At 36.0% G+C, this 18,048-nt stretch overlaps 1 protein-coding gene across 1 annotated transcript in view; it reads left to right on the top strand.

The window, feature by feature from the left end:
* The window catches only part of abcb11a (ATP-binding cassette, sub-family B (MDR/TAP), member 11a), a 36,760-nt gene that overhangs the window by 18,076 nt on the left and 636 nt on the right, over window positions 1–18,048 (top strand). Inside the window, exons 22-26 of the mRNA XM_062068797.1 lie at window positions 11–252; window positions 447–603; window positions 5,801–5,998; window positions 6,069–6,275; window positions 12,600–12,746. Coding sequence (XP_061924781.1) covers window positions 11–252; window positions 447–603; window positions 5,801–5,998; window positions 6,069–6,275; window positions 12,600–12,746 — 951 coding nt within the window. The remainder of the gene's footprint in view (window positions 1–10; window positions 253–446; window positions 604–5,800; window positions 5,999–6,068; window positions 6,276–12,599; window positions 12,747–18,048) is intronic.

Raw genomic sequence — 18,048 nt, 5'->3', positions numbered from 1 at the left:
TGTTTTGCAGGTGTCTGGTGAAGCTCTAGCCCACATCAGAACCATTGCCGGTTTGGCCAAAGAGAGCTCCTTTGTGGACTCTTACGAGCAGAAACTTGAGTCTCCTTATAAATCTGCCAAGAAGAAAGCCAACATCTACGGCCTCTTTTTTGGCTTGTCCCAGTGTGTCATCTTCATGGCATACGCTGCTTCATTTCGATATGGAGGCTACCTGGTTAGCTCTGAGGGGCTGCAATACATGATCGTTTTCAGGTTCAATACTTTTGTCATTTCAAATCTTAGTGTATGTGTGTGTGTGTGTGTGTGTGTGTGTGTGTGTGTGTGTGTGTGTGTGTGTGTGTGTGTGTGTGTGTGTGTGTGTGTGTGTGTGTGTGTGTGTGTGTGTGTGTGTGTGTGTGTGTGTGTGTGCTAGATGCGACTCCTGACAAACTGCTGATATATTCCAGGGTGATATCAGCTGTAGTAATCAGTGGGACGGCGCTGGGAAGAGCTTCATCTTTCACTCCAGATTACGCCAAAGCCAAGACCGCTGCCGCTCAGTTCTTCAAACTATTGGATCGGACACCGAAAATCAGCATAAGCAGCACAGATGGAGAGAAATGGGTTTGTGCATCAAGAACAGAAATATAATGTCAAATGTCAAATTAATTCTTATGAACAAATTTCCGCGAAGAGTATCACCGTATTTTCTGGACCATTGGGCGCAGCAGATTATAAGGCGCACTGCCGATGAGCGGGTCTAGTCAGGTCTATTTTCATACAAAAGGCGCATTAAAGGAGTCATATTATTATGATTATTTTCTAAATGTAAAAGACTTCCTTGTGGTCTACATAACATGTAATGGTGGTTCTTTGCTCAAAATGTTGCATAGATGATGTTTTACACATCTTCAAGTCACTTTCTGACAGTCTCTTCAGGATGCACCGTTTTGTGGCCGCTCTAATTTACGTGCCTCCACTTGGACAGCGTCTTCTCCCCGTCATCTTTGTTGTAGCGGTGTAGCGTGCAAGGACGGGAGTGGAAGAAGTGTCAAAAGATGAAGCTAACTGTTTTAATGACATTCAGACTTTACTTCAATCAATAACGGAGCAGCATCTCCTCATCCGTGGCTCACTAGTGCAACAACAACGCCCGAAATGTGTCCCCACCAGAACTCTCTAATAAGTAAAGTTCCTTGGGTGAATAATGTAAACTCACTACACCAGTATGTTTTAGTGCTTTCATGGTGAGTTTACTGACAGATATAAGTAAGAACTTTACACTACTTTATATTAAAAATGGCAACAGTGGAGGATGAATGTCACATAACAAGAAGATAGAGAAAAGGTGTCATGACGTGGGGGTTTTTGCAACTTACTGCGAGGATTGTTCTCCCGGGATGCAAACTGACTTTTCCGGACTAGGTTAGCAGGTAGGAACATATTTAATAATGACTCTTAAATAGGTACCAACAAAAAAGGCGAACAAGGCGAAGGCACAACAAAAACTAACACTTAGCGTAAACTATGGACAGGGAAAAACTAAAACTTGCTAACTGTGGCATGAATAAACAAAACTGGCATGAAGCAAACAATCGCATGAATACAAGCATAAACTATGGCATGAAAAGAACAATGTCGCCAGGCCAACTAACTGGCAACAACAGGCTTAAAAAATAGTCTCTCTTGATTAGAGACAGGTGTGACCCGAACGCAAGAGAAAATCATAAGTCGTCATGGAAACTAAAACAAACAAGGGAGCGCAAACAGGAACTAAAAGAGTCCAAAAACTAACAAAAAATAACAAAAACATAATCCAGACCACAGATCATGACAAAAAGAAGAAGATTATCGACTACAGTGTCCACACGGACTACAAAGGCGGAGGCACGCAACTTTTCAGGACTTATGCAGATCCCAAATACAGATCAGGAGGTACCAGAAGGCAAGAAAAGTTGCTTTTGCCTAAAATTGTGAAACAAAACGCCAGATAATATGTCTTACCTTATACACACACCATAATAATACTCCTATGTTGAAGCACAGTACAATCCATCAAGCGGTGTGGCTTCATAGCTTACCAAAGTCCTACTAAAACATTTTGATAGATTTTTGAGCGCTGTGTGTAATGTTCTATATTTTCAATGGAACATAACATTTTGGTGTTGTTTACTTGAGTCATATTGCAGTCTACACGTATCTCTTATGTGTGACTGCCATCTACTGGTCACACTTATCATTACACCATGTACTAAATAAAATAGCTTCGAGGTCAGTAAGCACAACCCAAATTATTCCGTACATTAGGCGCACCGCATTGAGAAAATGAAAGGATTTTAAGTGCGCCTTATAGTCCGAAAAATACGGTATTATTAATTAATCTAATTTTCAGTTGTCGACCTACTAAATATGTTTTTTAAACATTATTGAAGCCCTAGACCAGGTGTCACCAACCTTTTTGAAACCAAGAGCTACTTCTTGGGCACTGATTAATGAGAAGGGCTACCAGTTTGATACACACTTAAATAAATTGCCAGAAATAGCCAATTTGCTCAATTTACCTTTAACTCTATGTTATTATTAATAATTAATGATATTTACACTTTATTGAACGGTTTAAAAGAGGAGAAAACACAAAAAAAATGACAATTAAATTTTGAAACATAGTTTATCTTCAATTTCGACTCTTTAAAATTCAAAATTAAACCGAAAAAAAGAAGAGAAAAACTGGCTAATTCAAATATTTTTGAAAAAATTAAAAAAAGAATTTATGGAACATCATTAGTAATTTTTCCTGATTAAGATTAATTTTAGAATTTTGATGACATGTTTTAAATAGGTTAAAATTCGATCTTCACTTTGTTAGAATATATAACAAATTGGACCAAGCTATATTTCTAACAAAGACAAATAATTATTTCTTCTATATTTTCCAGAATTTTTTTTAAAAGAAATTCAAAAGACTTTGAAATAAGATTTAAATTTGATTCTACAGATTTCTAGATTTGCCAGAATAATTTTTTTGAATTTTAATCATAATAAGTTTGAAGAAATATTTCACAAATATTCTTCGTCGAAAAAACAGAAGCTAAAATGAAGAATTAAATTAAAATGTATTTATTATTCTTTACAATAAAAAAAATTAATTTACTTGAACATTGATTTAAATTGTCAGGGAAGAAGAGGAAGGAATTTAAAAGGTAAAAATGTATATGTGTTTAAAAATCCTAAAATCATTTTTAAGGTTGTATTTTTTCTCTAAAATTGTCTTTCTGAAAGTTATAAGAAGCAAAGTAAAAAAATTAATGAATTTATATAAACAAGTGAAGACCAAGTCTTTAAAATATTTTCTTGGATTTTCAAATTCTATTTGAGTTTTGTCTCTCTTAGAATTAAAAATGTCGGGCAAAGCGAGACCAGCTTGCTAGTAAATAAATAAAATTTAAAAAATAGAGGCAGCTCACTGGTAAGTGCTGCTATTTGAGCTATTTTTAGAACAGGCCAGCGGGCTACTCATCTGGTCCTTACGGGCTACCTGGTGCCCGCGGGCACCGCGTTGGTGACCCCTGCCCTAGGCAGTTGCTGATAGCAGTGTTGTCAGCAGTGATGTTAGCACTCTGTTCTGTCTTGCGTCTCGTCTTTGGACGTTGTTGGCGTCAAAGGCTCACCAAGTGTGTTAATGATTAGGCAGGAGTTGAGAATAAGGTGCATCAAAAAGTGAATCTGCCAAATGTTGGTCAACTTGATTGTCGCCGTGACGATAAGGCAGTGCCAAGATTAGCCGCCTGTTGTTATTAGCGGCGTTCATGTCCAGACGGGCGGATCACGAAAGTTAACCTAAAAACTGAAGTCCCGCTATGTGAATATCTTTATCCATCGCCACAACATAATAACAGAAAATAAGGCCGCCGCACTATAATACATATAAGACATAAATAAAACATTTATGTATTTATTTATTTACTCATCTATTTATCTATTTTATTTATTTATTTCGTAAACAACAAACTAAAATACTCTTAATCTTTACAATATAAAGAAGAAAAATAGCACATCCAGCACAATATTGTCGTCTGTAAAAAAACAAACAAAAACAAATGTAGCAAAAAAAGAGAATTAAAAAAATAAGCACATTGTTTGTCCGAAAAGGAGCAGGAGGAAGCAAAGCTTATAATGTCCTTCCCCAACACCATGTAATAATCGGATCCTTGATCAATAATTACAATATTCACCTGATAAGAATGTATGACATGATTTAACACTTAATTAGGCAAAAAGTATGTAAAATATATATATATTTTTTCAACTTTGGAGTAGATAGATAGATAGTACTTTATTGATTTTTTCAGGAGAGTTCCCTCAAGAAAATTAAAGTATGTATAAAGTTGCGACATTTGAAGTGTGATGCAGCCAAGGACGTCAAAGACTGTATCTCTTAGAACGGCGGTGTCAAGGTGCGGCCCATCAACACCTTTCCTCCGGCCCACCAGACGACTTTGCTAAGTATAAAAATGAGCTGAAATTTTTGAATGAAAGAAACTGCTGTTTCTAAATGTGTCCACTGGATGTCGCCAGAGCAAGTCTTTGTGTCCCCTCCCACAGACATGACTTCCGAGGGGGCGGAGCTATGTTAGGATGGAGGCAACACTTCTGTGTTTGGACACTGGCTACTTCCATCCATCCATTTTCTACTGCTTGTCCCTTTCGGGGGGGGGGGGGGGGGGGGCTGGAGCCTATCTCAGCTTACGCTGCTTATTAGTGATAGGATAGAAGTTGATCATGTGTGCATTTTGTTGTACTTTTGACTGGGGACACATTGTCTGAATATGCTGAAATAGTATGTATCCCCTTCTTACTTCACGTGTGATAAATGTAATGAGTCCAAATTCACAAGTTTTGTTGTAGACGATGCTACATATGTACAGAATAAACCACATGATGTTAGTCATCAGTTGAGGAAAATGAGTAAATTACATTAATTTCATCTTCTGATGGCTTACAAATTAACACCAATGGGAGCATTTTAAAACTCCGCCAGACTCAATTCCACCTATATGACTAATGAACATTATCACATCGTTTATTCAGAAACTATAACTAACAACAAATGAAGATATTATACAATTAACTGCGACATGTAAGTGTAAAAAAAACTATATGATTTGTACATTCTCAGAATGTGATTGGTCTAATATTAAACAAAAAAACAATCTGAAGTTATCTTTATTTTTAAGTTATCATGCCTGGGGATAGGTTGATTGTCAACACTAAATTGGCCCTTGTGTGTGAATGTGAGTGTGAATGTTGTCTGTCTATCTGTGTTGGCCCTGTGAGGAGGTGGTGACTTGTCCAGGGTGTACCCCGCCTTCCGCCCGAATGCAACTGAGATAGGCTCCAGCACCCCCCGCGACCCCAAACGGGACAAGCGGTAGAAAATGGATGGATGGATGCCATGATTTTACCAGTCTGGCCCGCTTGGGAATAGATGTTCCTCCATGTGGCCCCTGAGCTAAAATGAGTTTGACACCCCTGACTTAGAAGTTCCCTGACACCATGCAAGGATGTGTTCTAGTGGCTGAAAGGATGACATTTATTCAATTTGATTGAGTTTTGATGTTGACTTTAATGTAGAAAAAGACAATATTTGTGGAGCAATGAGGAAAAGAAGATTATAAAGATATCACTGTATGTTTTTTGGTTGACACAAGATTAACAAATATACATTATTTGTAGAAATATTTTTAGACCACATTAATATGCCACGTCACAGTGGTTGGGAATTCTTCCAGTTGGATATAATTACATTGTTTGCCATCATTAGGAGAACTTCAAGGGTGAAATCAAGTTTGCCAACTGTGCGTTCAGCTACCCGACACGTCCGGATGTGTGCGTACTGAAGGGTCTGCTGGTCTCGGTCAAGCCTGGTCAGACCTTGGCCTTTGTGGGGAGCAGTGGCTGTGGGAAAAGCACCAGTGTTCAACTGTTGGAGAGGTTCTACGACCCGGATGAAGGGCGAGTGGTGCGTGCATTCTTGGCAATGTTTAGGTTAGCAAGTGAGCGACGCCATTTTAGTTCTCTTGTGTTTGCAGCTGATCGATGGCCGAGGGTCTCGCTCCGTCAACGTGCCCTTCCTGAGATCTCAGATTGGCATGGTGTCCCAGGAGCCCGTCTTGTTTGACTGCAGCATAGCGCAGAACATTCAGTATGGGGACAACAGGCGTCATGTCAACATGGAGGAGATGGTTGAGGCGGCCAAGAAAGCCTACCTTCATGACTTTGTGATGACGCTGCCAGATGTAAGCACACACTTGTCTCATTTGAGGGTGGTGAGGGGCCAAATGTTCACACATTTTAAAACTGATATATTTGGAATATTCAGCTCACTTTCCTCACATTTAGCTATTTTTTTTCTTTACAAAATTAAAAGCTGAATATTAATGTCAAATGTAAATATTGAATCTAAATGTTATATATAATTGTTCAATCTAAATGCTAAATCCAAACATTGGTCCAACAAAGTGTTAGATATAAATGTTAAATCTAAATCTAAATGTTTAATAGATTTAGATTTAACATTTATATTTCACATTTTGGTGGTTTAAAAAAGAAATTTACAATTTTTTATGATTTTAAATGAATGAATATTATAAAAATATACATTTATATTTCACATGTATATTTAACATTTGTATTTAGATTTAACATTACATTTATATTTAATATTTATATTTAAAATTCAACATTTCTATTGAGATTCAACATTTATATTTTACAAATAATTAGATTCATATTTAACATTTATTTTTAAATTCAACAATTATTGTTATATGAATTCTAAATATACTAGCTAAAAAGTGTAAGGTTTTTTTTTTATATTCAGCACACCATAGATTTTAATTCAAAGGCTTCAAATTTAGCAACAACTATTTGCAGCCTCCTCTATCCCAAGATGATTTGCACACCAGTGCTCAATTGTAAAAAATGTGTACGATATATATATATATATATATATATATATATATATATATATATATATATATATCGTAATTTTTTTTACACACACACACACACACACACACACACACACACACACACACACACACACACACACACACACACACACACACACACACACACACACACACACACATATATATATATATATCTTAATTTTTTTTACGCACACACACACACACACACATATATATATATATATATATATATATATATATATATATATATATATATATATATATATATAAATCAATCAATCAATGTTTATTTATATAGCCCTAAATCACAAAAGTCTCAAAGGGCTGCACAAGCCACAACGACATCCTCGGCACAGAGCCCACACAAGGGACGTTGATGTGAATGACTATGAGAAACCTTGGGGAGGATCGCATATGTGGATAACCCCCCCTCTAAGTACAGTCCCTAGTGGATCCAACATAACAGTGAGAGTCCAGTCCATAGTGGGGCCAGCAGGAGACCATCCAGAGCGGAGACAGGTCAGTAGCGCAGAGACGTCCCCAACCGATGCACAGGCGAGCGGTCCACCCCGGGTCTCAGCTCTGGACAGCCAGCATCTCATCCATGGTCACCAGAACCGGAATAACCCAGCGAGGGGGCAGAGGAGAAAAGAAAACGGTCTAAAAAAGGGGGGGTCTATTTAAAGGCTAGAGTATACAAATTAGTTTTAAGATGGGACTTAAATGCTTCTACTGAGGTAGCATCTCTAACTGTTACCGGGAGGGCATTCCATAGTACTGGAGCCCGAATAGAAAACGCTCTATAGCCCGCAGACTTTTTTTTGGCTCTGGGAATCACTAATAAGCCGGAGTTCTTTGAACGCAGATTTCTTGCCGGGACATATGGTACAATACAGTCAGCAAGATAGGCTGGAGCTAGACCGTGTAGTATTTTATACGTAAGTAGTAAAACCTTAAAGTCACATCTTAAGTGCACAGGAAGCCAGTGCAGGTGAGCCAGTATAGGCGTAATATGATCAAACTTTCTTGTTCTTGTCAAAAGTCTAGCAGCCGCATTTTGTACCAACTGTAATCTTTTAATGCTAGACATAGGGAGGCCCGAAAATAAAACGTTACGGTAATCGAGACGAGACGTAACGAACGCATGAATAATGATCTCAGCGTCGCGAGTGGACAAAATGGAACAAATTTTTGCGATATTACGGAGATGAAAGAAGGCCGTTTTAGTAACACTCTTAATGTGTGACTCAAACGAGAGAGTTGGGTCGAAGATAATACCCAGATTCTTTACCGAGTCGCCTTGTGTAATTGTTTGGTTGTCAAATGTTAAGGTGGTATTATTAAATAGATGTCGGTGTTGAGCAGGACCGATAATCAGTATTTCCGTTTTCTTAGCGTTGAGTTGCAAAAAGTTAGCGGACATCCATTGTTTCATTTCATTAAGACACGCCTCCAGCTGACTACAATCCGGCGTGTTGGTCAGCTTTAGGGGCATGTAGAGTTGGGTGTCATCAGCATAACAGTGAAAGCTAACACCGTATTTGCGTATGATGTCACCTAGCGGCAGCATGTAAATGCTAAAGAGTGCAGGGCCAAGAACCGAACCCTGGGGGACTCCGCACGTTACCTTAACATAGTCCGAGGTCACATTGTTATGGGAGACGCACTGCATCCTGTCAGTAAGATAAGAGTTAAACCAAGACAAGGCTAAGTCTGACATCCCAATACGCGTTTTGATATGCTCTAATAAAATATTATGATCGACGGTATGGAAAGCGGCGCTAAGATCAAGAAGCAGCAACATAGATGACGCATCAGAATCCATCGTTAGCAATATATCATTAGTCATTTTTGCGAGGGCTGTCTCCGTAGAGTGATTTGCCCTGAAACCGGATTGAAAAGGTTCACAGAGATTGTTAGACGCTAAGTGTTCATTTAGCTGCTGTGCAACAATTTTTTCGAGGATTTTCGAGATAAACGGAAGGTGGGACACCGGCCGGTAGTTTACCATGAGGTCAGGATCGAGGTTAGGTCTTTTGAGTAGAGGATGAATAACAGCTTTTTTGAATGCTAGGGGAACAGTGCCAGAGGAAAGTGATAAGTTTATAATATTTAGCACTGATGGACCTAATAATACAAAAAGCTCCTTGATAAGTTTCCCAGGAATTGGGTCAAGTAAAAATGTTGTTTGTTTTGTCCCATTTACACATCTTAACAATTCCTCTAATGTTATTTTATCAAAGAGAGAGAAACTATTTTGGAGGGCAGTGTCCGTCGTATATACAGTCGTATCTGTGTTAATAGAACCCAGTTGTAGCTGGGATGCATTGTCTTTAATCTCCTTTCTAATGACTTCAATTTTCTTATTAAAGAAATTCATAAAGTCATCTGCCGAGTGGGTGGAGCTACTGGGAGGAGTCTCTTGTTGGGTTAGCGATGCTACTGTACTAAACAAAAATTTAGGATCATTTTTGTTGAGGTGGATGAGATTTGAGTAATATTTAGCTTTAGCTAAGGTAAGCATTTGTTTATAAGTTATTAAACTATCACTCCATGCTTGATGGAAAACCTCAAGTTTAGTCGCACGCCATTTGCGTTCCAGCTTTCTACATGATAATTTCTGGGCTTTAGTTTCCTCTGTAAACCATGGGGTACGCCTTTTAGGGGCCCTTTTTAGCTTTAGCGGTGCTTCACTATCAATGGTGTCGCGCAGGTTGTTAGTGAGGTTATCAATAGATCCGACATAATTTGGGAATGGTGCCATTCAGGGGCGCCGAAAAGGGGAGGTAAAGGAGACGGATTCTAGGGGCCCATAATGGAGGGGGGCCCAGAGAGGCCCCTAATGATGATGAAATTATAATACAGGGGGCCCTGAAAAGATTCTTTTCATGGGGCCCAAAATCCCTAGCAGCGCCCCTGCTGCCATTACCGAAGGCAGTAGGCCAGCAAGAGTCGTTGTTGTGGTAGCATTAATGTTGCGGCTGCTATAGTAGTTATTATTATTATTATTAGTTTGTTGACAATGAGTCAGAACTTTGAATTTTATAAGGTAATGATCGGACATTACTTTAGTATACGGGAGTATCGGAACTTTGGAGGTGGTGACACCCCTGACAAGCACTAGATCTATCGTATTACTGTTGCGATGCATGGGTTCATGTATTATTTGTGTAAGACCACAGCCATCAATTATAGTGTGGAGCGCCACGCACGGTGGGTCCGATGGGGTATTCATATAGATATTAAAGTCCCCCATTATGATTATATTGTCAGCGTGCGTCACTAGATCAGCAACAAACTCTGAGAATTCACTGATGAAGTCCGAATAGGGCCCAGGGGGGCGGTATACAGTATATATATAAATATATATATATATATATATATATATATATATATATATATATATATATATATATATATATATATATATATATATATATATATATATATATATATATATATATATATATATATATATAGTGTGTATATATATATATATATATATATATATATATAAATATATATATATATATATATATATATATATATATATATATATATATATATATATATATATATATATATATATATATATATGTGTGTACAGTATATATGTATATATATGTATGTGTATATATGTATATATATATACATGTGTATATATGTATATATATATGTATATATATGTGTATATATGTATATATATGTGTATATATGTATATATATATACATGTGTATATATATGTATATATATACATGTGTATATGTATATATATATATATATGTATATATGTATGTATGTATGTATGTATGTATATGTATATATGTATATGTATATATATATATATGTGTGTATATATATATGTGTATATATGTATATATATACATGTATGTATATATATGTATACATATATATACATGTATATATATATATATATATATATATATATATATATATATATATATATATATATATATATATATATATATATATATATATATATATACATGTGTATATGTATATATATATATATATGTATATATGTATGTATTTATGTATGTATATGTGTATATGTATATATATATATATATATATATATATATATATATATATATATATATATATATATATATATATATATATATATATATATATATATACTGTATATATGTGTATATATATATGTATATGTATAGATGTATATATATGTACGTATATATATATAATGTACATATATATATGTATATATATGTATGTCTATATAATGTACATATATATAATGTACATATATATGTGTGTATATATACATATAAGTGTGTGTGTGTGTGTGTGTGTGTGTGTGGGTGTGTGTGTGTGTGTGTGTGTGTTATGGTAATGGTGAAAATTGGACAGAGAATCATTACTCTGCCCCTAGTGGTCTGGAGGTATACACTGTAAGACTCAAATATGATTGCATGGTACTTTTACAAATGTGGACCAGTGTTGCCAACATGGCGACTTTCTCGCTAAATCTGGCGACTTTCCAAAGTTACTAGCGACAAATCTAGCGACTTTTCCATCTGCTCTATTGACATGTAACTCTGCAGTAAGAGTCCTCCCCTCCTCACACGCAGCAGTCCCAGCTTCAATCAGAGCATAGAACAGACCCACATATGGAGAGCCAAATTGAATAAATAATTTTTTGAATAAGTACTTGAATGTGTAATTGTTTAATAATAATTGGTATTACACAGATAAATGTGTTACTAATTTGTTAAATGTAAAATAACATTTAATTCGTTAATTATTCAATTCATTATGGATTTCATTATTTCCTGATTAAATTCCTTATTTTACAATTTAATGACTTATTGTACGATTTAATTATTGATTTCATTGTTTCATGATTTTTCATGATTTAATGACATACTTAATAATTTGATTAATTAATGACAATTAATGATTATTCAAATGTATATTTATTTATCTACTTTTGCACCATTTTGCATTCCATAACCACATCCCTCATGATTGATTATTTCACGATTGAATTATTGTTTTAATTAAATATTATACGATTTAATTAATTATTGAGTTTATTTTTTCATGATGGTATGATTTATTTAAAATGAACGTAAATGTTTCTTCATTGTCATGTCACGCTGAAACAAATAACTGCAACTTCCCAATCTCATCGTTAATGTTAATGTTAATGTAGAAACAACTCTTTAGACTTTGAAACAAATTTGATGCTCTAACATTTAACAATGTAGAATACAATTTGAAGAAAACAATTTGTCATTTTAAAGGAACACTATGTAAAAGTGTCCCTATATATTAAACTTTTAAGATGCAAAACAGAGCACACTCATAACAATTTTATTTCCCTGTCATAAAAAAATATCACTTATATTGTGGATGTCCTGTTAGCTTATAGGACAATGACTTGACAGGCTATAAATGGCAATATAGGATGTTTTAAAGCTAATACTGCATGTAGAATACAGTACATAATGTTATTTCGGGTCATGCATGGATGAATAGGATGTTTTAGAGCTAATACTGCATGCAGAATACAGTACATGATGTCATTTCGGGTCATGCAAGGATAAATTCTCCCTGTTTATATACATTTCAACATTTGACAGAAATATGAGACCCAGGTGGGTGCACAAGGCTCCCAGCTGTCAAGAGGACAAAAGCAGCGTATCGCCATCGCCAGGGCCATCGTTAGGAACCCCAAGATCCTGCTTCTAGATGAAGCCACTTCTGCTCTGGATACGGAGAGCGAGAAGGTACAGTATACTACTTGTGTGTACACTATCTCACAAATGGGAGTACACTCTTTACATTTCAGCAAACATTTTATGATACAATTTCTTTGATTATTCTGTTCCAAAACGTCAACAAAGACCAAATCCTTTGTAAAACCAAAGCAAATTCATATTTGCACATCCAACTAATCTGTCACCCAAAAATATTAACACAAAACACATTTTAGGGGAAATAATCATAGTTTTGCGTGCAGAAACCAATAAAAGTACAAATAATTGAGGGATAAAATATACCACATATGTCAGTGTGTTTCCCACCTAGGCCTTCAGTGACGTCTGACTTCAATGATGACTTCCCAAAATAGCATCTTTATGTCACCACATGACCATTGCTGGAGAAATACTATACAAGAACACATTTATGCACTACTGCTCATTGAAACACATCAACGGTGTACAAAAAACGGGTTATTTTCTGGTGCATTTAAAAATCAATAAACTCACATCAGCAATTAAAAACATATCTTATGTGGTACTGTCAAAATTAAGATTGCAAAAAACATGTAAACGTGAAAAAATAAAGAAATACAATATTTGTAGCACCCATTTGACGCCGTATAAGCCAGTGGTACCGCTGGTAGTCGCTTGATTCTAGTGGAAGTGGCGGGCTTTTCCCCTTTTCATGGCTGGGACAGCTGAGCTAGCTTCCTGGGTTGGCCGACATGGTCTCACAAGATGTAGTCTCTCTTGAAATATCCTTCTTGAAAATATGTATCTGCCACCTAATCAACGTTTTGTTCTCCTTCTTTGTGGGTTAAAAAAGTGATTTCTCTGCTAGCCCGGTATGGCTACGGCGCAACACTTCCTGCTTGTAGTCAATTGCAACTTGTAGAGGTGTGGGGGGTCAAAGGTGGAGCTGGGGGTTGGTATTCCATGTTTAGAGGAGTGTTGTCAGACTCCACATGAAATATGTTGTTTGCTCTCACACGAGCCTCTGCTATCTTCACTTCACTTTCTGTCTTCTATTGTTGCAACTTCAATGTTTCACCTTCCAGCTTTGCTTGTTAAACATGAAGTATTTGAACCTGCTGCTGGGGTTCCTGTCACTGGCCGCAAAATGGCACCTATTAGCAGACATTATCTGCCGTTTTGTTTCACAATAGTATGCCAAACAAACTTTTCTTACCTTCTGGTACCTGCTGATGTTTATTTGGGATCTGCATAAGTCCTGAAATTTTGCGCACGTCCGTAGTCGATAAGCTTCTTCTTTTTCTCTATCTTCTTGTTATGTGACATTCATCCTCCACTGTTGCCATTTCTAATATAAAGTAGTGTAAAGTTCTTACTTATATCTGTCAGTAAACTCACCATGAAAGCACTAAAACATACCGGTGTAGTGAGTTTACATTATTAACCCAAGGAACTTTAGTTGTTAGAGAGTTCTGGTGGGGACACATTTCGGGCGTTGTTGTTGCACTAGTGAGCCACGGATGAGGAGATGCTGCTCCGTTATTGATTGAAGTAAAGTCTGAATGTCATTAAAACAGTTAGCTCCATCTTTTGACACTTCTTCGACTCCCGTCTTTGCACGCTACAACGCTACAACAAAGATGACGCTGTCCAAGTGGAAGCACGTAAATAAGAGCGCCCACAAAACGGTGCATCCTGAAGAGACTGTCAGAAAGTGACTTGAAGATGATGTGTAAAACATCACTTTTGCAACATTTTGAGCAAAGAACCACCATTACATGTTATGTAGACCACAAGGAAGTCTTTTACTTTTAGAAAATAATCATAATAATATGACTCTAGGGATGTCCGATAATGGCTTTTTTGCCAATAGCCGATATTCCAATATTGTCCAACTCTTAATTACCGATACCGATATCAACCGATACCGATATATACAGTCGTGAAATTAACACATTATTATGCCTAATTTGGACAACCAAGGATGGTGAAGATAAGGTCCTTTTTAAAAAAAAATTAATAGAAATAAAATAAGATAAATCAATTAAAAACATTTTCTTGAATAAAAAAGAAAGTAAAACAATATAAAAACAGTTACATAGAAACTAGTAATTAATGAAAATGAGTAAAATTAACTGTTAAAGGTTAGTACTATTAGTGGACCAGCAGCACGCACAATCATGTTAGCTTACGGACTGTATCCCTTGCAGACTGTATTGATATATATTGATATATAATGTAGGCACCAGAAATATTAATAACAGAAAGAAACAACCCTTTTGTGTGAATGAGTGTGAATGAGTGTAAATGGGGGAGGGAGGTTTTTTGGGTTGGTGCACTAATTGTGAGTGTATCTTGTGTTTTTTATGTTGATTTAATAAAAAAAATAAAAAAACTTTTTTTTTTTAAAAACCGATACCGATAATTAAAAAAAACATATTTCATTTTAAAGCATTTATCGGCATCTCTATATGACTCCTTTAATGCGCCTTATAATCTGGTGCGCATTTTGTATGAAAATAGACCTGAATAGACCCACTCATCGGCAGTGCGCCTTATAATCCGGTGCGCCCTATGGTCCAGAAAATACAATATATACACACATACGTACAGTATATTCATTCATTATTACATTCCTGTACGCATACATTGGTACTTACCCACATACATACACAAATACAGTACATACATACACACTCATGGTACATACCGTACATCCACACACATTCACTGTACAAACATGCATGTACACATACTGTACATATACATTCACTGTACAAACATACATATACACATACTGTACATATACATTCACTGTACATACAAACATACATACACACATACTGTACATATACATTCACTGTACAAACATACATATACACATACTGTACATATACATTCACTGTACATACAAACATACATACACACATACTGTACATATACATTCACTGTACAAACATACATATACACATACTGTACATATACATTCACTGTACATACAAACATACATACACACATACTGTACATATACATTCACTGTACATACATACATATCCACATACTGTACAAACATACATATACACATACCTGTACATATACATCCACTGTACAAACATACATATACACATACTGTACATATACATTCACTGTACAAACATACATACACACATACTGTACATATACTGTACATCCACTGTAAAAACATACATATACACATACTGTACATATACATTCACTGTACAAACATACATATACACATACTGTACATATACTGTACATCCACTGTACAAACATACATATACACATACTATACATATACATTCACTGTACAAACATACATATACACATACTGTACATATACAAGATAGATAGATAGATAGTACTTTATTGATTCCTTCAGGAGAGTTCCCTCAGGAAAATTTAAATTCCAGCAGCAGTGTACAAAATTGTAAAAAGTAAAAAGTAAATAATGGGGGTATAAATGGAGACAAAATAGAAAAATATTACAATAGAATAAAAATAAAAAGCAACGATGAGAATAAAAATATAACAGTAAAATAAGAATATAACAAGAGAAACTAGGCAGTAGTGACCATGTTATGAAAAAAGTATTTCACTGTTATTGTTTTGCATCCCCTGTCATCCTAGTACCCCCCCCCCCCAGAGAGGAGTTGTACAGTCTAATGGCGTGTGGGACAAAGGAGTTTTTGCGTCTATTAGTCCTGCACTTGGGATGAAGCAGTCTAGCACTGAACAGGCTCCTCTGGCTACTGACAACGGTATGCAGAGGGTGACTGGCATCATCCAGGATGCTCACTAGTTTTTCCACAGTCCTCTTCTCTGCCACCGTCACCAGTGAGTCCAGTTTTATTCCGATCGTAGAACCGGCCCGCCTGATCAGTTTCTCCAGTCTGGAGCTGTCCTTACAAGTACATATGCATACATACACTCATGCATATAATCAAGTTTCATCAAACATATATTAACGTTGTTGCCCTAGGGGAAACTGGGTAAAATACGTCACACTGACAAAGCTTCACCTAGTTTTACTATAACAATCTACAAGGTTAATTAAGTTTGCTTCTATTTCTTCTCCTCCATTTATCTGCTTTCTTTTGTAGTTCAAGTTATCATTGCGTATATGTATTGTTGCATTTGAAACAACTGTATTGTTGATAATAGAGCTAATTATTGTTATTATTCATTATTAATAGTGATATTTCTATTTATATTTTTGTGCATTAATGTCCATTGTCATTTCTGTGTTATTAATATTTTCTTCACTAATTGCTTCTTTGCGATCACTTTTACTAACATATTTGTACATATCCTATTTGCTGGTGCCGTTCTGTTGTTGTTGTTGTTTTTATTGTTATTGTTGTGTTTGTTGTTGTCTTCTCTCTGTCTTATCCCCCTCTTGTCCCTGCAATTTCCCCCTCTGTCTTCCTTTTTTCTCTCTTTCTATCCCCTCCTGCTGGGCCAAACATTAAAATAAATGAATGTAATAAAGTCAAATACAAATAAGACAACAAGAGAAGTATTGTTTAAAGTAAATGTGTACAGCAGATATAGATCATCTACATCAGGGGTGTCCAAACTTTTTCCAGCAAGGGCCGCATACAGAAAAGTTGAAGGCTCTAGGGGCCACTTTGTGCTTTTTTGTACATTCAAGACCCGAAAACCTCTTAGATGCCAGTTATTATTAGTTTTTTTTTATTTTGCATGATTTCCTGTCCAGCGCTCTTATTTTTTGTTCCACGTCCTTTTTTCCTCCATTTGCTAGCTGAGCGCTGGCGCCGTCACCTGTCCCTGGTTGCCAATCAGGATGCTTTTGGGGACTGGATTATTTTGCTTTGTACTCCAACGTTGTACCTTTTGCACTTCATACGTCTCTTTTCCATTTGAGCACCTGCCTTTCTCTGGTAAAGAAGACTTATTTTCTGCACTTGCCTGCCGTCTCTGCACCCCGGAGTGCCTAACGTAACAAAAACTGATACAAAGTAGTTGAATCAATTATTCTCATTATTTAATTATTTATCAATATTAGTATGATTATTACATTATAAGGCTTAGCACACTCAAAATCTTACCATTACCATTCTTTTCTGCACTCGCCTGCCGTCTCTGCAACTACATAAAACGAAACGTAACAAAAAACTAGTAAAATTTAGTTCAATCAATTATTCATCTTATAATTAGTCTTTATCAATACTTACTATTATTAATATTTAGCTTTCGCAAACTCTAAATCTTACCATATCTTGCAAGAAATGAGTACATATGTTCATCAAACACCATGTAAAAGACGCACAGGTTAACAGCAATTTTGGTTTTCAGGTCCCATTTTGGGGGA

Source organism: Entelurus aequoreus, linkage group LG14, assembly GCF_033978785.1.
Source record: "Entelurus aequoreus isolate RoL-2023_Sb linkage group LG14, RoL_Eaeq_v1.1, whole genome shotgun sequence".
Lineage (NCBI taxonomy): Eukaryota > Metazoa > Chordata > Actinopteri > Syngnathiformes > Syngnathidae > Entelurus > Entelurus aequoreus.
This window is presented reverse-complemented; position numbering and strand designations above follow the sequence as displayed.